This window comes from Pleurodeles waltl, chromosome 6 (assembly GCF_031143425.1).
Source record: "Pleurodeles waltl isolate 20211129_DDA chromosome 6, aPleWal1.hap1.20221129, whole genome shotgun sequence".
NCBI lineage: Eukaryota > Metazoa > Chordata > Amphibia > Caudata > Salamandridae > Pleurodeles > Pleurodeles waltl.
This window is the reverse complement of record NC_090445.1, coordinates 755,619,754-755,643,108: the sequence shown is the minus strand read 5'-3', so window position 1 is coordinate 755,643,108 and position 23,355 is coordinate 755,619,754. Positions and strand designations below refer to the sequence as shown.

The following is a 23,355-nucleotide window of genomic DNA, read 5'->3' as shown; positions in this document are numbered from 1 at the left end:
ACCACATGTTCTGTCATAAATCATCACGACAAGCAGATAACCGTTGCGTCCACACTTGGCCTTGCAGGAGGACACGCCTTCTCTGCATTGGTCAGTTCCAACCACTCTGAAAAATACCAAGAATGGAATATCCTGAGCCGCAGCTGTGCACCAGCCCATGTTTCCCAGACGTCCTTTTCTGGTCCGGCTTCGCCTTCCCGGCCCCTTCCCTCTATTCTTTACAGCGCTTTTTACTTTCAATATATAGGAATTGCTCTCAACGTGTATAACAGCGCTGCTTATCAACCATCTCTGGTTTTCACTATTAACCTTCACCGTTACGTGGACAACGCTTCATGGGCCAGATGAAGCAAAGGGGTTTTCCCATTCTGTGTCAATGGGAAAATGTGTTCCTACATATGGCCCCATGTTACTTGTTTCCTCCTGTATCTACACTTTATTAATAAAAATGACGCAGTGTAATGAGATTCTAGAACAAGCTTTGGCTTTCTTGGTCGTGCATGTTTAGTTGCTTATTAATTCCTTATTTCGTCTTATTTGTTCCATACTTCTTTTCTATTGTGTTGCTTAATTTCTTTTCTCGTTCTCGTCTCGGAGATAAAGATCCTAGGGCCATATCTACGAACACATTTTCCCATTGACACAGAATGGGAAAAACCCTTTGCTACATCTGGCCCTAGAGACTAGTGCGAATCTTAATTCTTCCGGCAGGTGGCGATGTTGCCACATGGCTCTTACTTATACGTTGTAGCTTGGCCGCAAACTGTTCTAGCTTGTGTGTTTTTCTAAATAGTTTTTTGAGGGCCCTCCATGCTAAACTTTGTGGCAACCTAGCTCTCCGGATCGTCAGACGTGATTGAAGTAGCGCTGGTGCACCGGCATTGCTTAGATTCGGGTCCGGAGGAGCATTTTATTTCACGGGGCAGGCACAGCACAGTGGCATTATTGAGACCGTTCTGTGAAGTACCTTTGCAACCGAAATTGATTTGGGTTGAGAACAGCTCGCTGCTTCTTTTTCTTTGTTTAGATATCAATGCCCAGGATTTGTTGAGCGCTTATTTCTGGCATTTACTCCGTTTCTAGGTGCTACCAGCTTTGACACATAAGATAAAATGATTTGCAAGAACAAGTTGGTCAAATGACGAGGAAAAAGTCTTACAGTCAACATCTTTAAACACAAAGCCACATTTCTTGCTCGCTTGCCATCTAAAGAAGTAATACATAACCCTTCAAACGTTGATCTCTCAGCACTCAATTGCCTGTGAAAACTGTCTTGGTAATGCCATGGCGAGCCCTCGCCATAGTGGTCTTTTTAGAATTAGCGTCAAAATGGACGCGATCTCCTAAGTAATTGCCAGATAGCTGCCAGGTGCCTCCGTTGCATGCCTGACTAACTTCGCTTTTTTTTCTTTGCATCGGATTTGTAATCCATGAAATCTAATAGGTTACGCATGGCTGTAAAATCCCAGAATGCAAAAACCCTGCACTGGGGCAGCCAGTCACACATGGACCTGGGAAACGTGGTAGGCTGTCAACGAGCGGTGGCCAACTGATGCCAGAAGGGCTGGATCTCTGTATTGTATTGTATTGTATTGTATTGTAATCGTATTTATATAGCGCTTACTACCCCTGACGAGGCGTCGAAGCGCTTTATGTCAGATTTTCAGGCTGACACCTGCTAGAACTCTTCGCTTTGTCTGAAATTATCTTAGACTGACAGCCCCGTTCTGAATTACAGGTTAAATAGTAGATGAAAAAGCAGTAAAAATTATAGCAAGAGGTTGTTACAGAGCTACTGATTATAAATACGTGCTGACAACCCTATGTATTCTGTCCTTGGGTCTGGAATGGCATTGCAGGTGTCTGCATGAGATATTGTTACCAATGCCTTCAATAATACACACAATATAGTTTGTAATTCTCTTTTACCACATGCCGTTGGCTAGTTCATGTATCATTGCACCTTCCACAAAGCTCCTCTAGTGGAACGCACGAGAGAAATTTTACATTTGAAAAGTACACGTTGTTTGTCAAACTTAGTTCTTTTCTCCTATATGTTTTCAATAAACAGGCTTTTTTTTGCATATTTTTTCCTAGCATTGGTTTTAATGTGGCAGTTAATATTTGTGCACGAAATGCATATATACATAATGTGTGCGTTTCTGTATTGACATTCGTTTGCACGTTAAAGCTAGTCCTACTGGCTTTTGCCAGTGCTTTTTCTCCCTGCAGTAACACCAGAGCTTCCGCTTTGTATTTGCTCTTGCTTTATAATTGCAGCCATGAGCCCATCCTGACCCTTTTCACTCTGTTCCGACACCCATTTGCCACCATTGGCACGGTATGTTTTTAGCAGTGGACGGCGGCAGTTTCAGGCATTTCCTTCCCTCTGGGCAGCGGTGAACGGGCACCTTCAGTAACACACTACTTCCCAGCAGAGCAGTGCAAGGCGATGTGCAGTTTCCAGGCCGCAGGTTAGTCTAGATGACGCTTGGGTGTATCCACGAAGAAAAGCTGCAGAATTCAAATACAAATAAACCTGCAAATGCCCTTTAATATCATCTGATGTCACGGTATTTTTTGGCTCTTGAGTAGTTTTCGAATAAGCGGCGTCGTATTTTTCCATGGCTCGCTTCTATTTTTCCATTGTGTGTTTTGCGTCTGAAGTCAATGGAGGCTTTTGTTCATTTATGTCTTATCGAACAGTCCAAAAATGTTCTCCCTACTTGCAGCTTTTTTCTAGACCTGAATTAATACTGTTGCTGGACATGCTTTTTAGAATATCTGAATTCTACTTAATTAATCATCTTTTGGACTCCCGTCTCCTAAAATGAGAGATGTGATGCTAAAACATCGCAACTAGCAGCCACCGCTTCAAGGTGCTCTATTAAGGCAGGACTTTGTGAGAGGGAACTGGATGATAAAGCGGAACTTCACTGAACCTTGATTGGTTGACTGAAGTAGTCACTTATGTCTTGACCTGGTAGTGGAAGTAGAACGTGGGTGGCTGAGTTCTGGCACACCTACAGCGACCCTGCATACTGAGTCTCTTGTAGGTGCTTCCTGGCTGGAGAGGTGGTGGGCGCACATTGGAAGAGGTGCGTTTTTCATTTTTTAGCTGTAGACCGGGGGAATTTTCCTTGGGCTAATTACTAGCTTGAAGGGGGTAGTCCATGTCTCTAAAGCTAAAAAAAAGCTATTCGCTTTTGCAGCTACACTGTGTTTTGGGGAGGTGGGGTAGATTTTGGACTATTGTCATAGTGTGGGTGACTGGCATACCATGGCCACCCATCAGCCAGTTGCCTACCAAGTACCTGAGCAAGGACTCATGCTCAGTTTTCTTACCGAGCATAAGCAACTTAATTTTTCATATAAAGACTTAACACGTGCATAAAGTTCTAAGGGTGCAAATGTTTTAATGTACTTCTTTTAAATATAAGGGCATGATTTACACCAGACAACTCAGCATTGAAATGATGGCACTAGCAAGAGTGCAGCAGTGTAATAGCCTTTTCGGTAATATTCATTGGTAAAAGAGTGTTGAGCTGTCCAGAGTTTGTTAGGCTCAAATTAATGTTATTTAACTCCTCGTCCTTGCATTATACAGACTGCCAGATATGTTTTCAGCTGTCGCTCCTCCGCTTTAGCATGAGGAAATCCTAAAGAAAAGGGCGCCCTGGTAACTGATGCCCTACCCCCCCCCCCTCCCCCCTCTCCCCCCAGGTGACATACTGGTGCCTCCGGTCACTCCTTTTAGCAATAGAAACCCGACCGCGACCTTTAAGTTCATCAATAAGTTAGTTAGATGGGGACAGGAGTGAGCTGATAGTATAAGCATTTATTATAAACATTACTTATAGGGCGGCCAAGAATGTGGACCATATTAGGTATTCAGAGAAGCGCAGTACACATCTTTTACATTTAAAATGACAGTAGTACAAAAAGTAAATTAACATTTTGCAACAAATCATGTGATTGTGTGTGTCTCCCTCTACAGCACACAGCTCGATTGCTACAGCACCTTAGGCCATCATTATGGCTCCAGGTCATCCCAAATTGCCCAGGAAACTGGGCCCGGAATTAACTGCTTTGCAAATTCTGGAGCTGGTAAGTGGGTGCCTGGAGGTCCCAGTCTCACATGTGGTGCTGCAAAGAGCTGCTGGGCTCAGTCCGCCCGACTCCTCCACAGTGGGGAAAATGCCTCCTCCTTCACAGTGCACACCTGATCTGCTCTTCCACCAACCACAGCATGGGCCTCGACAAAGCCACACTGCCCGATGTCCTCACTCTTAAATCTGAGGAACTTATAATGAAGGCCTTAGTGGTTCTGACTTTTAAATAGCACAGATGATGACATCAGGAGTGTTTCTGAGGCAGGGGAGGCCGGCTGCTAGAGTGACTGTAACAGAAGTTTTAGAAAGCCTGAAGAATGGCATGGGGGCTGACATGGTTAAACATTTCTAAATGCCTGTAGGTCTCCTTTGTGGTCCTGTTTTCCTGTAACATTGCTGGCTTCAGACAGTGAGTATGGATTGCATTATGACGGAGCAACCTTTGGAGGCCAAGACATCCTTTATACATAAAGTGAAAATCCCAAGTGGAATCAATAAAACCGAACACATAAAACAGCAAGAAAATGAAAGATTGGAAGCAACAGGGCCAGGTGCAATGGCAATAGAACTTTTAACGCTTCCAAAAACTGAGGACTGAGAGCAGCAAGTCATTTAGAAATGAAGACACGAAGCAGCATGCCCAGAGGAGCTCAATACATGAACAGTAGGACCAGGAGAACAGGAGGAAAGAAACAGCAAGCCTGGCAGAGCTGAGCAAAGATTGGCAACAGGCTCAGGAGTGCAAGGCTAGGAGAGCTGAAGGTAGAAAGCAGGAGACCAGGACACTTGAATGAAGGAAATATCAGGCCCAATAGAGCTGCCGACCGGGAACAGGAGAAAGGAAAGCTAAAGATAGAGGTTGCTAGACATTAGAAGAGGGAAGACTTTAAGCATTGGCTGCCTGAAAGCAAATTTTAGAAAGCCGAAGGCCTAACAAAATTGAAGACAAGAGGGGAGAAGACAAAAGAGAAAAAACATATTAACTCCATTCTTACAGAGCTCTTGATTGCTGACAACAGTCTACCACAGGCAACACTTTCTCGGCGATGTGTACTCCTAACCTCTATTGAAACTGTATTTTTTTTCTATAACAGCATCAGATCGTCTTGAGAAGTGATAAGTTCCATCCTTTTGGACGTCTTAAAGGAGAAGCTTCTCTCACCTTTACCATGAAAAAGCTGGTGGGGAAAAGGTGCGGGGAGCTCCCTGCCCAGCACCATCGCAATGTTCACGCTCTGGTTTGGAGGCAGTGAACATTGTGAGGGTGCTGGTGCACCCTGCTGGCTACAGCATTACTGCCAGCTTGATTACGAGTCGGAGACAATGCTGTTGCCTGTTTCCCGCTAGGCCGGTGGGCAGAAATTCAGGTTTCCGCCCGCCGACTTAGCGGGAAACTCATAATGACTCCAGCAGGGAAGTCGACTCATAGACAGCAGCCACCCTGTCTGGAGTTTGATGGATGGACTTTTCTATCCACCAAACTCGAAATTAGGCCCTACGTGTCAAGGCAATGAATAATAAACTTGTTGTCATTCTACTTCCTCATGTTCACTTTTTGGTAAATATACTTCATTGTTTTGGCATTCTTCATTTTCACATCAATTTAGGTACCCCAGTTAAACACACTGTAACTTACTACAAGCAAGGGAGTGAGTTGTATGATTAGGTAAAATAATCTTGCTTCCACAGGTCACGGACTAGCCTAACCCCTTTTTTCAGGGATATGTGGAGGTGCAATAGAAGGGACTTTGACATCCTCTTATGATGGTTGGTAGAACAGCCTGTGCTAAAACTGAGCATTGTTTACTTCATCTGTTGTCTATACCGAGCAAAAAAGAGCTGAATTTTCTTCTACTTTGGCGGGTGCCTCCCTGTTGTGGTCCTTGTTGGTATCCACCTAGAAATCAGAATCTCATTCTGCCAGACTCAAACCTGCCCCCGCTAGAGTCATAAAGTCAGACACGCTAAATCTTTTTTAATTCACTTCGTTGGGCCCCCCATTTTTCTTGGCCCCCGCTTGACGGATCACCCCGAAACTTTCAAGGCAACTGCTGAAGTGAGTGTCGTATTTTTTTTTAGAAATTTGGAAACGTTCGTGCAGATTCATCAGACAGTACCAATGTTATTAGAAAAACAAAAAACACTTTTTTTATAGCAACGAGGTCCTAACTATAACTACCTTGTGGTAACTGCCAGTAGATAACATATATATATATATATATATATATATATATATATATATATATATATATATAGGTATGTTTCCTACTGGTAGTCACCACTAGGTTGTTATAGTTAGGACCTAGTTTCCATTGAGAATGCGTTTTTTGCCTTGGCTATATCTTTGACACTGTTTGACAAATCTTAACAACATTTTAAAAAAAATGTGGCCAGTGGTCTTGTTGGGCATGGAAAGTTTTTGGTGATCTGTCAAGCGGGGGCTGAGAAAAAAAGGGGTGGTTAAAAAAAATGTGTGTTTCCCATGTCAATTACCATAGAGATTTTAGACAAGACTTCAGCCCGAACCGCTAGATGGAATTACACCACATTTGGCACAAAGGTTGCTCTTGATAAAGAAAATGCCCTTTTTCCTATTTGGTGTAAATCCATTCAGTAGTTTTTGAGATATTAAAGGAAAACTAATTTTTATATCTGGGCGGAGCCTAAGCACAGATCTCATGGTGAGATCTGATTGGCTGTCAGCACTTCAACCAGAAAGTGATGGCAACCATTATGGGACCAATATACATGATAGCACCCCATTGAAACACATCGTAGTGAATGGCAGGTTTTGAGGGTCACAAAAAGAAGAACGTGTGAAGGGTGATAAGAACTTTTAGTTAAAATATAAATCATTTGTTGATGGTACCATATTCATTTTAGGAATTGTGGTGTGTTCTAAGATGTTTTTACCATGCTGGGATTTAATGAATCGTGTTTGAGAGGAATCTGTTTTCTCATGATTTTCACATAGAGGTTATGGAAGGTGCTCCAGAAGGTAAAATGAGAGCGTATTTTCTGCAAACTCACACCATCTTTCTCAGACATATGAGAATGAAGTTAGACGTTCTCAGTAAAACATGCACTTCGAACAGGAGCTGCCTGTCAGGTGATTGCCCTGTGTTCAACTGCAGCCTCCCAGTGTTCTAAAGAGCAACTAGAGCCCTAACAGTCTTACTTATGAGAAAAGTGTGGCACACCTGAAGCCATCTTGATTGAATCAAACTGGTAAAACTTAAGACATTTAATTTAGAAAGTTACAAAATGAGGGGGTTCATTTTGTCTTAGAAATTATGGTTAATGCTGTAGAAAGAAAAATTAGCACGTTTTAAGTTTGTTCTCAAATATCTTTCTCTTCTGTTTCATTAAAACATTCTGACATGTGGACTGAAACATGCACTTTCGACACCAGCAGCAGACTGTCCGTTAAGTCCATGGTGATCAGCAGCTTGCAGTGTTCTAATGAACAACTAGCGTTTTAACATTCTGAATTTATGCCAAAGTATGGCACATCTAAATGCCATCTTGAAGTGGAAAACTGAAAGCATTTTCTACTGAGGATACTGCAGTAAATAATAAATTTAGGCAATGAGGCCCTGTGTCCACCCCTCCAACTGAGCATTGCGATGTGCATCTTAAGTAATATTTAAAAACAAAAAAATAGAAATTCACAAGAAAAAACAAAGGTTACAGGGATGTTATAGTTAATAAATAGAATTAAAAAAAACTTAGAAATTCACTAAAAAAACAAAGGTTACAGGGATGTTATAGTTAGGTTCAGATTTTAGATGCACAAAACCATAGAAATTCAGCTGTTGTAGTTAGTTATTTCAAGTAACTATAACTCGTGCCCTAAGGTAATTATAACTTGGGCCCTAACCATGCACTGCTAATTACCCTAAGATATTACATCACATCTTCTTTGACATCACTGATAATATCAATGTAACATTTGCAGTAAAGTTATTGATGAGAAAACTGTGCATGGCGAGGGCGTGAGTTATAGTTACCTTATTGCACGAGTTATAGTTACTTTAAATAACCCTTACTATGACAGCTAAATTTCTGTGGTTTTGTGCGTGTAAAATCTGAACTTAACTATGACGTTGCTGTGATCTTTGTTTTTTTAGTGAGAAAAAAAAATAATCTATATATATATCTCCTACTGGCAGTTGCCAGTAGGTAGTTATAGTTGGGACCTAGTTTCCATTGAAGAAGCATTTTTTGACTTGGCGATATCTTTGTCGCCATTTGATGAATTTTCACAAAATGTTCCAAACAAAGTGTGCCCAGGGGTCTTGTTGTGAATGGAAAGTTTAAGGGTGGTCTGTCAAGCGGGGACTGAGAAAAATGGGGGTTAAAAATGTATGTTCTGCATGTCAGTTCCCATAGACACTTTAGACACGCCTGCAGTCCGAACCGCTGGACAGAATTACACCAAATTTGACAGCAAGGTGGCATTTGGTCACACTTTTTGTTATTTGATGTAAATCCATTCAATAGTTTTTGAGATATTAAAATAAATCCACATTTGTACATCTAGAGGCACAAATCATCCCGATCTCGTGCTGAAATTTGATTGGCTGACAACACTTCAACCAGGAAGTGTTGGGAGCCACTTTAGGACTCTGCTTCAGCCGAGTCCCAGGAAAAAAAGGAAAAGGGGGAGGGTAGGAATACCCTAACTCCCTAGCCTTGGTCCAGGGGTCCCAGTCAGGGCAAAAAAATTCACAGAACTTTTAAAATTTTCAAATGACCTTCTGTGCTTGCTTTTAATTTTGCCCTTGGGTGGACTAGGTCCTGGAGCGATACTTAGTTTTAGAATTAAGGAGGGGAGTGCACGGGCCCCCTTCCTAGGGCTGTTAAAAACCTCGGGGACTACCACCTCCCCAGGACTATGTTTTACAAATATGCGGTGTGCCCCATGGACCCCCGAGCCCTAGGGACCACCGCATTCAAGAAAGAAAGGGGCAAGAAACAAAAACTGAATGGGGGCCTGGGGACTGCTGCTGGCCCTGGGTACCACCACCTTCCTGGGGTTACATTCTTCAAATATGCTCCTCCCCAGGGCTAAATGTAAAAAATTGTTGGGAGTGGGCGCAGAACCCCCCTGGACCGCTACCTCACTGGGGCCTAATAGATATTAAGAGAGACAGAGGGGAGGCTGCGCAGCCCCCCACCTGGAGTCATATACGGCCCTGAGGTCTGCCACCCTTCAGGGCACCCTTCAGCTTACTTTAGCTTGGCGGGAGCTTTGACAGCTCCCCCCAAGCAAAAGCAAACAGTTCACAAGCGGGAGGTGTGAAGCAGAGTCCATCTCTTTTCCTGCTTGCTAACATGCGGGCAGATAAATAGTTGGAACTATTGCTCCTGTACGCAGGGAGCTGCATTTTCGGCTGCTCTATATACATTAGTGATAAACAGCGTCTCCCCCTATTTTCCCTGAAAGATGGAGAGCTTACTAAAAGGACCCCTCCCCCTTGACCATGTTTCCTGCCGATTTGGAGATACGTTTTTGATATACAATGTGAGCACTTTTTGAGTACTTTTGGGTAGGCTACATGGCCTGGAGGCACGGCAGGAGTCCGTGTGTGGGGCAGCTTTGGGTGGTTATGGGCGGTTGGCCGCAGGGCCCTTGCCTTGCACTACTAATTACCCCTTATATTACATCACTCATGACATTTTCCATGACAACTTTGATAATATCACGGTAACATTTGAAGTATAATTATTGATGAGAAACTGTGCATGGCGAGGGCGCGAGTTATAATTACCTTAAGGCATGAGTTATAGTTTCTTGAAATAGCTCTTAACTATAACAGTTGAATTTCTATGGTTTTAAACATTTGAAATGTGAGCCTAACTATACTGTCCAAGTATTCTTTGTTAAGTGACAAATATATATATATATATATATATATGTTGTCTTTTTGCCTATTATATTTATTATTTAATATTTATTACTTAGGATTTTCTAATCTTAATTCTGATCTTATCTGTGAATATTGGCATTAATGTAGGTTCATCCTTTTATTAAGCGTTGTATCTAAATAATCATTATTACATACTTCAAAATGGCTGCCGCTTTTTTAGTACACTATAGTGTTATGGAAATAAATGAAGGACTTAAAAGTTGTATGAAAATGATGTCGGCTGAGTAGCCAAACTGTCCAGTAGAAGGCGTTTTGCCGAAACGCGTTGACAGACATCTTACTTGGGACTCTGGATTACCTGTATAAGAAAATAAACTCATGAACTAAATACGAGCGCTCTGGAATTAATTGATTTCGAGATTTGGGAGATACGTGATGGGATCGGTGCAGCCGTCAGATGGCTATCAGTCCATCTGTTGAAGAAATAATATATATATATATATATATATATATATATATATATATATATATATATATATATATATATATATTAATGTACACACACACACACACATATTACGTACTGGTAGTCGCCAGTAGGTAGTTATAGTTATGACCTATTTTACATAGGAACAGGCACCATTTGACAATCTTCACAAAGTTTTCAAAGCTAATAAAACAGGCGGTTCAGCTGCTGTCTTTAAAGTTTTGTGGTGATCTGTCATGCAGGAGCACAGAAAAAAAGAGGGGGGGGGTCTAAAATGATTTTTCCCCATGCATTAAGTGTCTTTAGACATGCCTACATCCCAAACCACTGGATGGAATTGCACCAGCTTTGGCAGGAAGCTAGCTCTTGGTGTTCAGATCGTAGTTTTAGATATATTGAAAGAAAAATAAATATAGATTTCTAGCAACATGGATCCCCTGCGGATCCAGCATGTCACCGTGCTCATAACTGATGGGCTGTTAACACTTCAGCCAGGAAATGTTGACAACCATTTAAGGATTTGGCCTCAGCTGAGTCCCAAAAAAAGCAAAAAAAAAAAAAAAACAAGTGTGGTCTTGTTATTAATTTTGCCCCCCGTTGGCCAGGTGCCGGAGGCATGCCAAATATAATAACTAAGGAGAGAGTTGCTCGGGGCACACCTCCTTGGTTTCGTAAAACCCCCAGAGACCACCACCTCCCTGGGGCTACACCAAAAGATTGTTAGAGGGCCGCATGGACCCCCATACCCCATGTCCAACCACCTCCCTGGGGCTACAATAAACATTAAAGAGGGTGTCAGCGCAGGCACCTGGCCCCGGCGACTACCACTTCCCCAGGGCCAATTACTTAAAAAAAAAAAAAACATTGAATGGTGCCACACGGTCCCCCTCCCGGGCCATATATTGCCCCGGGGACCACCAGTTCCGCAGGGCTGGCCTGCTGGAGCCATATATGGCTGATTGGCTGTTAACACCTAGGGCCAGCTCCTGCTGTCTCCTAAAGAGCCCACCCTCAGGAGATGGGTATTGGGTATTTGCTTTTGCTTGATGGGAACTGTGACAGCTCCCTCCAAGCAAAAGCAAACACTCCGCTTCTAGCAAGGGGAGCTGTCAAAATGCTCCTGCTTTCTGGAAGCTGAGTTTCCATCTCTTTCCCTGCCCCCACACATGCGAGCAGGGAAAGAGATGAAAGTATTGCTCCCACATGCAGGTAGCTGCATTTTCAGCAACTCCCTACGTGGAGGAGCAATGCCAAGTTCTGCAGAAGGTGAGGAGCCGTGACCTGGTGGTTAAAGTCTCAGACCTTCTCACTGAAAGTTAAGGGTTCCAGTTTAGGTGTGTCAGTGGCCTTTTCCGTGCTTACATTTCTTTTCAACTTTATTCAAGATAAAATACAGAAAGGTGATCTCACTTTTTTTTGTGACAAATACATTTTTCTTTTCAGTTTGTCTGGAAATATCTCATTCTAAGCATATCATCGATCAAAGCATAAAATACTCCCCCCCCCCCTCAATAACTCTCTATCAATCTATTTCTCTAAATGCTCTCTCACACTTTATCACCATCTCATAATGGGATGGAAGAGTTAGAGAGATTGTTATTGCAATGTTAGGTTTGAATGTCATGTTTTGCTGCACAGTAGGACAGAGTCACTTGTGGCCTGCTGGTAAAGTTCATGAACTGTCACTCAATAGGTTGAAGGTTCAAATCCTGGCATTGAATGGTAGTGTGTCTGTTTATTTATTAGTGTTTTAATATTAAACATGCCTAGTGATGGAACATTTACTGCTTTTTCCAACAAAATCTTTGGGTCGAATGTCACAGCTATGTCTAGACACTGCAGAGTAGGTAGGCACCTGCGGCCTAGTGGTTAAGATCTCAGACCTCCCCCTTGAAGGGTGAGTGTTCCAGTCTAAGTGTGTCAGTGGTCATGGGGCCTGCTTTATTTTCTTTTTAACTTCAAACATTTAAGGTACATATCAAAAGATGATCACACTCTTTTAACCTGACAAATACATTTTTCTTTTTAATGTGTGTGGAAATATCTCATACTAAGTATATAATTCATCAAAGCCTAAAAAACTCTCTCTCTAGGCTCTCTTTCTCTCTCTCTCTCTCTCAAATTGTCTCTCTCTCTCTCTCTCTGATGGTTTGAATGTCATAATTACGTTTTGAGGCACAGCAGAACAGAGTCACTTCTTGCCTAATAGTACTGTCCTTGGACTGTCACTCAGTAGGTTGATGGGTCAGATCCTAGTATCTCATTGTACTGTGACTGTTTATTTACTTACATTCCTAGTGATAGAACATTTACATCATTTTCTATTCAAAATCTATGGTTTGAAAAAAACTCTCTCTCTTTCTCTCTGTTTATCTCTGTCAATCTCTTTCTCTAAATTTCTCACTTTCGCTCTCTCTCTGGCCCAAGGCTATGCACGTTGCAGGGTTGGGTACATATCGGAAGTATGCCGCTGAGCCTGGCTCCCATTGACCTTGGTTTGATGCTTGCCTGTCGCGTGCACTAGGCCCAGCCACACAAGTGAGGTAGCATTCTTATCAGAACAAGTGGGAGAAAGCCATGTGATAGGACTTTTGTGGATTCCTGCTGATTCCGGAAGCTGAGGTCAAAGAAATACAAAATGTGCAATTTTAGGCAAGGTTTGAGATTTGCAGAGCATTGTTGATAAGAAAACTTTGTGGTATCCAGGAGAGGCATACTACCCTGGACCTTCCTGGGTCTCTAGTTTTCTGAAATGCCTGGGTGGCTGTTGATCCCTCGACAAAAAAAGGGCTGCTACCCCCATTGACAAATCAGATCATTTTTGTGACAGGAAATGTTGATCTCTCAATGTTGTTTTTTGGGGCCTTTCTGGTTGCACTAGGCACTAGGCCTAGCCATACAAGTAAGGTACCATTTTTATCAGGAGAGTTTGGGAAATCTGGGTGGAAGGAAGTTTATGGCTCTCCCTAGATTCCAGGACTTTCCATCTCAGAAATGTGAGGAACATTTGTGTGTTTTAGTCACAGTTTGAGGTTTGCCAGGGATTCTGTTTAAAACAACCTGGTGATAGCCACGCAAGACACCCCATCCTTGATTCCAATGGATGTCTAGCTTTCGAAAATGTACAGGTTTGCTGGATGCTATCTGAGCTAGGGCACAAAATCACCAGCTACCCACTTTTAAAAAAAGGGTCAGTTTTGAGTGGAAAAATGTGATGTATTCAGGTTGCATTTTGGGTAGTTTCCTGTTTCGGGCTCTAGGCATACCCGCAAAAAGTGCAGTACCATTTTTATCAGAAGACATGTGGGAGCATAGAATAGTTGAATATTTATTATTACTGATTGACTTTTGCTGCATTTGTGCTTCCAAATGTAAGCCAGTGTGTAAGAAAGAAGACATTTTGAAAGATACCCTCTCAATCATATGCTTGTATGGGAACCAACAAATTCAGAGATGTGCAAATAACCTCTGTTCCTAAACCCTATACCGTGTGCCCATTTCAGAAATACATTGGTTACTTTGATGCCTATTATGTGCTCTACATATTTCACTTTATGAATTGGTCCATACCAGGGCCTGATAATAAGTAGTGCTCAGTCGCATTTATGACCTAGCTCAGGCTGAGGCACAGAGGTGAAAAACTCTTAAATAAAAGTCCTTATCAACTCAGTATTGGAGAGTAAAACCAAAATGATGTTTCTCAGTGCTGTTAAATGGGAGCAAATTCAAATGAAAAGTTACCTTAATGATGAAGTTAATTCTTCATTTAAATTTTCTCCCATTTCTGAGTGTCACTTTTATAAACAGCAGGCCCCTTGCTTTCAGTAGCTAGTGGACACAGTGCCATATTAAAACTGAAAAATATATTTTTTTAAATGGGAGAAATTTAAAGTGCTGTTCCATATCTTTAACATGTTTTCAGAATGTTTTCTGCACTTTAAATTTCTCCCATTTAAAAGAAATGGTTGTATGTTTGTGTTATACATGTAACAATGCCATGTATGGTAAAAGATATTTCCTGTGCCACAAGTAAGTACAACACAGTCTCTCAGTCACCCGTACACAAACATCTAATTCATACGCACACATTTTCATCTATCCCCAAAGACTATGTTCTCACTGACATACACAGCAGCCCTATCATAGTGCCCCTAATCAAATTATTTTGTTTAAGCAACAGTATCTGGCCCTTTGGACATTAGGCATAAAGTCAATGAAGCTGGGCATGGGGTGTCTGGTAACAATGCAAGAGTTGCTTAGCCTTCAGTAGCTCACAATGTTTTTTACTGACCAGAAATACGTGGTGTATACTCAGTACACAATGAAAAACCATTGTATGATGCAGCTCAGTTGTTGACTTTGGGTACCTTGGAGTCTTTGAACACCTATAAACCCTACATATCCCCACAACCAAAAGGGTCTAGCAAATATAATGGTACATTGCTTTTGTAAATCAGCCATGGTGACAAAAAGATACAGCTGAAAACATTGTCACAACTGGCTGTTTTTCACCTTCTCGTTTTCAATATTTATTTATTTCAGCAGTTATTTTCTTTGGGAAAGCCTTGTGGGATCTATACACACGACAACTTTGAGAAGTCTGGTGGAGAACAAGGTCGTAATCAGCAGGGCGGCGCTGACTTCTGCGCCGCTCTGGCTGATTATGACCTGCACCACTGTCAGCCCGCCGGGAACTCTTAATGTGGCGGTTGGACCGCCAAACCGGCGACAGACATGACTGCCACTGTGAGTATGGCGATCTATTGACAGACAGACTTGTAATGATGCCCATAGTCTGAAAATGGACAGTTCAAATCCCACTCAGCATACCCATGAAGGAGTAAACCTACCGAATATCCACTGTTTTGGGACTTTCAGTGGTCTTGAACAGGAGGTTCATTGATGTTGCCAGAGTCTGTTGCATGTTAGATAATTAGATAGCTACCCAGCCAGGTGACTAAGGTGTCTGTTCCGTTCTACGACCAGATTCCCCCCTTGTCACTCAGCATTATAAGCACTAGTAATATAAAATTGACAAAGTAGAAAGCCTGGTTCAATGAAATGGCAAATGTATACTAATGAGAACTATTGTTCATAGTTTATGACAAATCTTCTTACAGGACATCTTAAATTCAAAACCCCTATTTAAGAAGCCTTTAAACTAATATGACACCACAAAGTGAAATGTTACCCACAAAGATTTGTCATTCCCTATTTGTATCCAAGTCCCTCCAAATGATTAGTTAAAGAAGTTCCCACTAGTTTGTAGAATTAAGTCTCAGAAGGTTATCCCATGTGGCCTTGCAGGTATGTGTCAGTGTGTAGGAGAAAGCTTGTATACTGAACCAGGTGCACTGGTAGCCGAGCCCCAGTCAAGCCATGTGTTTGGAAGAGAGCAGTGTATCTCTCACAAGAAGGAAGTATTGTGCAAAAGGTTATGAGGAAATACGTTCCTGGATGACTGGAGGAAGAGATAATATAAAGTTGACTGGATGTGCCTGGACTGCAATGTAATATTTGAGAGCTGGGCACTGAAGGGGGTTTGCAGGCCACACATAGAGCAGCTTTAGGGGCCTCTGCCTTGCAAAGCCTGACATGTAGCATAGGCCTGCCATCATCCCTGTATGGAGAGACACTAAGGGGTTCATTATGAGTTCGGCTGATGTTTTTTACCATCTGCCAAATGTCCAACAGTGAGGTTTCCACCAAGCAGACTACCTCCCCACCGGCCCTATAAAGAGGTTCCAGCTGGCCTAGTGGGAAACAGGCTACAGCATTGTCTTTGGCTCGTAATCAAGCTGGAGGCAATGCTGTAGCCTGCAGGGTGCACCAAAGCAATGTTCCCTGTTTCCAATGCAGACAGTGAACATTGCCATGGTGCTGGCCAACTTCACATGTTCTCCGCCAGTATTTTCATGGCGGTGGTACTGTCATGAAACCGCTGGTGAATGGGGTCATAATCCCTGCCAGATTAGGACTGCCACCATCTCCAGACCACTGGTATCTCTGACCCTGGTGGAGCTGGAAGTTTCCTGTCGGCCCGACCGACAGGGTTTTAATGTGGCACTCGGACCATCGCATTGGCCGCAGTGCGACCGCCATCGGAGAGTCTAGTGACAGCCAGACTTGCAATGACCCGCTAAGAGTCCTATGCTCCCAACAGCACAAGAAGTAACTGACCTGTAGTGATGTAAGGGATGTACGGCGAGTCATCAAAACTTGTGAAGCCACTAGCGAGCAGGATCCTCTAGCATCTCCCTTCCAAACAGATTGTCCTCTTTGGGCACGTAAAGGCTCCGAGGATGGGGAGATGTTGCCTTGGACAGCTGATCTGACCTGAGGGAAGTAGGCCCCACTCAGCAAGTCACCACTGAAGGCTGCCAATAAACAGGGGCCGGTAGTAGGCAGGGGAAGATGAGTGCAGCTTAGGTAAATTACACAATTTCTTCCCTCCTGACATGTGGCTCAGCTATTGCCAGAAGCTTTGTATTTTCCAGTCATGAAGTACTGACAGCCCGATATTTAGTATAACCTGTCATTGACATGGGGCTAAACATCCCTACACCCTTTTGCAAGGTTCGTCATGGCCTCATCAGTTATTGTGCTTTCACCCTAGACTAATTATGAGACAGTTCTGCGAGCTATATAGTAGGTAGCATATAAATTAATTGAAAAGCCAAATAGTAGAAATCCATTTCGGAGAATCCAAGTAATTGAAAACTCATTTAGTGGTAAAACAGAATATTATAATACGGTAGAGGGGAATAAACTACTTTTATTTATGAGTGAAGGAAAGGGGGAACTGAGGAGAGGGGGTTCCCTCACCTAAAAAGAGGAGAGCAAGACAGGGTGGAATTCTTAAAATGGGAGGGGGAAATCAGTGGAAAGAGGTACGAGGGGAACGAGAGTAACCCCACAGAACAGCATTAAAAAAAAAACGATATCATCAGCCAGCGACAGGATGTGGGTAAAAAGGGTCTGTGCAGTTCTCGTAAGAAAAAAAAAATCACACCAAAGTGAACCACTTTACAAGATGAACAGAATGCACACCTTAAAAATGTAAAAGGTAATTAAAAAAGACTCGGTGGTGAAGATGAAATGGGCTCTCAGTATCTTCAATTATTATTATTATTTTTTTTAATAAAATCACTTTCAACCCTAGTGGCACGAGGGAGCGATGAGACGCTTCTGTCCATAACGGACTAGAAGAAGCCATAAAAACTTTGGGGGGGGGGGGGGGGAGGGTGTGTGTGTGTGTGTGTGTGTGTTTTTGCATACACGTGTCTGCATGGCTGCTCCCCTGCCTCCCTCCCTATCGTCCTCCCGTCTTCCCTCAGGGGACAAGAGATTGAGCAAAAGAATGTGTGTGTACCACAAACGTATGGACCCAACGAGCTTTCTATTAAGCTTTGCCTTTTGTCCTTACGTTTTGCCTGCTGCATGTCAAACACGGGTATTTCATCCAGCTATTGGGGGGGCGTCCGTGTGTGTTTTTCCTAATCAGAATGGAGGCGCGTGGGTCTTGCTATGAAACGTGACACTTCCCCAGAGTGGCCTGACAATAAGTAAGAGGTGAACTCTCTCTTATACAGCTTGGCACCAGCCAGACCCAGGCATAGAAGTGCTGCTTGATTGGCGTGCTTAATGCACTAGTCGCGTGACTAAGGCTAACTACGGTACTTTTTTCTTTCATTTGTTTGGAATTTTCAATCAGTATATAACATAGAAGTGGCCACAAGCCAACTACCATTTGTTTGACAAAATAAACGCACAATAAGCTTCGTGCATCTAGTAAGAACTGGATGTAATATAGCGCATTGTTGGATTTAGGCGCTCAATCAGGCACACATTTATTTAATAGGTTTGCAACTTTAAACCTTTTTGAGCATGTTTAAAACAAAGTGGCCATTGGTGAGTCATATGTGAGGTGATAGTATTCGATGATCAAAATATATGGCAACCCTAAAAAGACAGGAATACTAATAGCATATACATAACATAACCGCCCATCATACTCCTTGCTTGATACCAAAAGTCAAAAGCTTAGTTCACGCATTGGCAAAGCCAATAGGTCTTGACTCTATAAGGCTGAACTGTTAGCTTTGCTAGTACTTTTTTATTGCTTGCATGCACAAACATGCATTATGACGCATGTGCCACATGGCTGCCAATTTTGCATTTTTTTTTCTAAAGAAAATCCGTTCCATTCTTCATCGAGGCGTTTACATGCATCGTGACACGTGCATTATGCTTCGCAACGTGTGTGTGTGTGTGTATACATGCGTCATGACTCATGCATGTTCACGTTTAGTGTCCACATTTATTTTGCGGATCTAGTATGTCAGACGGCCATGTAAGACTAGAAAATTAGAATTAAAAGACAAGAAAGGTTTTTAAAAAATGATGAACCTAGTGTCTCAGTGGCCCTTTGCTGCTGCCAGTCACTCATAAAAAAGTAATAATAATGAAAATTAAAAAATAAAATGAGAGGGTCAGGGAACAGGGTGGGGAGCATTAAGAACCAGGGTGGAGTAACATAGAGGGCACAGGTGATGGGAACTAAGAAAGGAAATTACAGTAGTGCGCACAAGCACAAATAAAGGAAGGGAGAGGCCTGAAAGCAAATAAACCAATAAATTAAAAAATAGATAAAGCCTGATGGTAAGAGTGGCAGGAGAATTAAAAATAGAGTGCATGGCGGAGCTTAGCAACAAGCAGGGGATAGAGCAAGAAAACACAGGCACTCCAGTAGGGTATTATACGGAAACTAAAACAAGCGGTGGCAAAGCCTGGCCTTTGCTGCTTTTTGTTTGATTTTGTCACAGCGTGTGTAAAACATTATTCTTGAAAGAGCTGCCGGCCCTCACCAATATACAATAAAACATGGGGTAAAATCAAAACAGTTTTTTGGTCCCAAACAGCAAAGATCGCCATAATTGTCCCTTCTACAGAAAGCTACATTGTAAGTGGATGAATGCCTTTACTTGCAGTGATGGTGGCCAATGGATGCAACTGGCTGAAGCTTTGCACCATGCTGTATGCTGTAGTGGGTGGAATTAAAATGTGAAAGGTGCAACCACAGACTAATAGAAGAAGAGGGCTGGCTGAACTGCCCAATGTAGTATTATTATTATGTTATTATTATTATTATTATATATGGTTTATTATTATTATTATTATTATATATGGTTTATTATTATATATGGTTTAGTGAAATCACTACACAACACGAGACCTAAAAAGAATCACAGGAAATCAGCAGTGGAAGGATAAACTCATCTAATCAGACCCAGGTAAGTCTGAAATGCTGCTGGGCAAGACTAGTACAAGAATAGGGATAAAAGCCATCAAACGCAACGCAGACACCTGAGGAACGCAATGAAGCGTTACAATCACGAGCAAGGTGCTGACCCAAAGTCCACTCTGAGAATAGGCTATTTATTTGAAACAATCGGTCTTGCAAGCAGACAACTACAACTGTTTGTTGCTGAGACTTAACATTACTGTTCTTGTTAAGGTGTTTCTGGTAACAGATGAGATGAATATGTAGCTCGAGGTGCCTCTGTTGGCATGACATTGGAGTAATGCCTATACGGAATTAATGCTACACCATTCCCAGTGCTCTTTTTCCAACCACCTTTGAGCGGTTAATGGGGTTGTTCTATTTCAGTAGTGACTGTCATACTTCTCAATCTGAGGCTATGCAAGGTTTGGTTGTGTGGGAAGGCGATACTAAGTGGCCTCCCGCACTGCCACAACTGGAGCGCACCAAAGCACTATTTCAAACCCATAGTCCCTCAACTCCATTGCTGGTAAGGACCCACATTTGTATCCTTCAGAATGCAGCATAAATCCTTGCAGCGGCCTGGGGCATGTCCCTCTCAGTTTGCAGTGCTGAAAAAACAGACAAGTGCGGCTTGCACCATTTCTGCTACTTACACAATAGGGATTATGTTCAACCCCACATTACTGATAGATTTTTGTTCTGTGTTCCAGGGCAAAAATTAAGGACACAGTTTGCAAAGAAAAGCTGAGGCATCTATTGCCTATAAATCGTGTGTGTACGTGTTTTAGAGGATCTTTCTCTGTCTTGTATAGTGTTATGCTTTGCAAGGTGTGCAGAATGCTGTGTTCACAAAATTGTGTCTTGCGTTCATGAGCATGGCTGGAGTAATCCTAGGGTTGTGATTGCAGCTGTGGGGGACTAATCAAGTGTATGTCTAGTACCTGGAGGAATATTTTCTTTCATTTTGGCGTAATAGTTTCTTACTGAGTTGTGGATTCTGCGTAAGCAGGGAGTTTGTTTTCACGTTTGTGATAGATAATTTTGCATTACTTGGCTCTTTCATGTGTGTTGACCAAGGACCACAACACACCACCAACATAAGGCAACCAGTACAAGGCCAACATATTTGGTAACTTCTGCATACCTTTTTGGGGCAGCTCCTTCATCGGGGGCAGTAAGACTTTGCCACCCCAGGCACCAGTGGCATAAATCATAAATTAAGTCCTTCCTATGCCTGATGGCTACTGTGCTCCCTGGCTGGTCTGTAGGTGCGGCCTTCAGGGATTTGGCAATATAAAAGTAGGGATGACATGCGCACTTTGGGCTTCAAACCCAGTGTTCAGTTTAGGAGCCAGGGGAACACAGCACAGCCCCCCCTCATCTCGTTTAGAGAGCTGAATTTACCTGCTGTAACCAATCTCTGCTTTACTCTCATGCAGCTTTAAGTATAAAAATCATTAGAACAAAGCCTGGATAGGTTTGGGTAGACTAGCCTGTCCTCTCACGGCCACGCTGTCAAGGCAGCACGGGGCAGGATGATGAAGGTCATGACCAATCAGTCTCTGGTTTTGCTTAAAATCCACAGTGACTGCCCCGGTATTGGTATTATACTTGAGGGGAGTGAAGATAGCAGTCATTTGCTTTCTTCGCATGCATCCTGCTGGCCACGCACTCTCAGAGCACGTGGAGGCCTAGTGGGTTGCGGTCCAGGCCTCCTATACTCGGGACTCTGCACTGCTGCGGCCAGTTTGCTGCATCCATCATGATCCAGTGAGGCCTGATAATATTCATGTCATTCATTTTAACCTGTATGCCTCTATGTAGGTGCTCCCTGGCACCTCGAATGATATATCAATATTGCTTCTTCAGCGCTCCCTGACGGCTCATAGAACATGTGTACCATGCACCTTTTGCCACTTCACCATGAACAACCAGTCAACATCCCGTGATTTCATTCTGGCCAAATGTCTTAATCTCCCTTGCCAACTAAAAGGAATCTGACCTCGGTGTCTTAGGCCATCTGGTGCTCATATAAAGCACTTCATCGCCTTTGGGCGAGTTCGCACTGTAATACAATGGCAACAAAAATATCTCAATGTCTGCCATCTCCTTGAACAGCTTTTGGGGGTCATTCTGACCTCGGCGGTAAAAGGCTCTTACCGCCGGTCAGAAGACCGCCATTCTACCGCCGCGGCCGCGGTAAACCGCCACGGTCATTCTGACCCACAACTGCCAAGCCGCCTAAAACCCGACATCCACGGAAGGCCGCCTCATCAGCGGGCAGCGATAAACTGGAGATGACCAAACCTCCACCGCCACGCCAACACAAACACGCCCATGCCATTCCGACCCACGAATCCACGCGGCGGTCTTTCAACCGCGGTAATCCATTGGCGGTACACACCGCCGCGGTCAAAAAACACACCCAGCTCCAAAACACAGCCACATTGGACAATTTGAAATACACACACCTGATACACATACAAACAACACTCCCACACATCCAAGCAACTATAAAACACACACCCACATCACCCACAAAATCGGAGAGAAGGCGAGAGAGAGAGAGAGAGCACAGCAATCGAAAAGCCCAACACACACAGGAACCCAACATCATCAACCACACCACACCTACGCACACATCACTACACACCACCACGCACATCACCACAAACACCACCCCACACCTCATCCACACCACCCCATGGCACCCCAAAGACACCCCAGGTTTTCGGACCAAGAACTCAGGGTCATGGTGGAGGAAATTATCAGGGTACACAGGTGCAACACACCACAATAGCCAGGAAGGCGGAGCTATGGCAAAGGATCGTCGACAGGGTCAACGCTGTGGGACAGCATCCCAGAAACCAGGAAGACATCCGAAAGCGCTGGAACGACCTACGGGGGAAGGTACGGTCGATGGTCTCAAGACACAACATCGCTGTGCAGAAGACTGGCGGCGGACCACCACCCACTCCACCCGAATTCACAGCATGGGAGCAAGAGGTCTTGAACATCCTGCATCCTGCGGGCCTCGCTGGAGTAGGCGGAGGAATGGACTCTGGTAAGTCTAACTCAACTACTCCCCCCCCACCCCCCCAACCACCAGCATGCCAACCCACACCCCCACCCTCACCCCCAACCCCCCAGCACACATCCTCCCTGCCAATGTCTCACCAGCACAACCCACCCAACCCAAAACCAAACCCTGAATGCCAACACAAACCATGGACACCCATCACCTATGCATGACCACTGCACATACCCATCCCCCCCCACAAACCACCCTCACAACTCCTCCCACAAGGGACTGCCAGCACTGGGGGACAAGGGCACCCACAAATCGCACGCCATGGAACACACAGAAGCAATAACCATACTCTTTCACCCCTGCAGGGCCCGAACGCCAACACACCGCCACAGAGGGTCCAGATATGTCCATCCCACCCCCAGAACAGGCCCCCAGTGAGGACAGCAGCTCTGTCGACCTAGAACCTGATGACCAGCCCGGACCATCGGGGACCTCTGGACAGTTGGTTCCCCACACACAGACACAGGCCACACCAGACCTGACCCCCTCTGGGAATATCAGCACAG

The 23,355-nt window shown here is 43.6% G+C and overlaps 1 protein-coding gene across 2 annotated transcripts in view; it reads left to right on the top strand.

Moving 5' to 3' along the window:
* Positions 1-23,355, top strand: part of NHLRC2 (NHL repeat containing 2) — a 731,521-nt gene that overhangs the window by 82,793 nt on the left and 625,373 nt on the right. Inside the window, exon 1 of one of the 2 annotated variants that reach the window (XM_069239323.1) lies at positions 2,370-2,474. The exons of the other annotated variant lie outside the window; for it this stretch is intronic. Within the exon in view, the coding sequence (XP_069095424.1) occupies positions 2,453-2,474 (22 nt within the window). The 5' untranslated portion in view covers positions 2,370-2,452. Of the gene's footprint in view, positions 1-2,369; positions 2,475-23,355 lie in introns of those variants that run through there. 2 annotated transcript variants of the gene reach the window in all.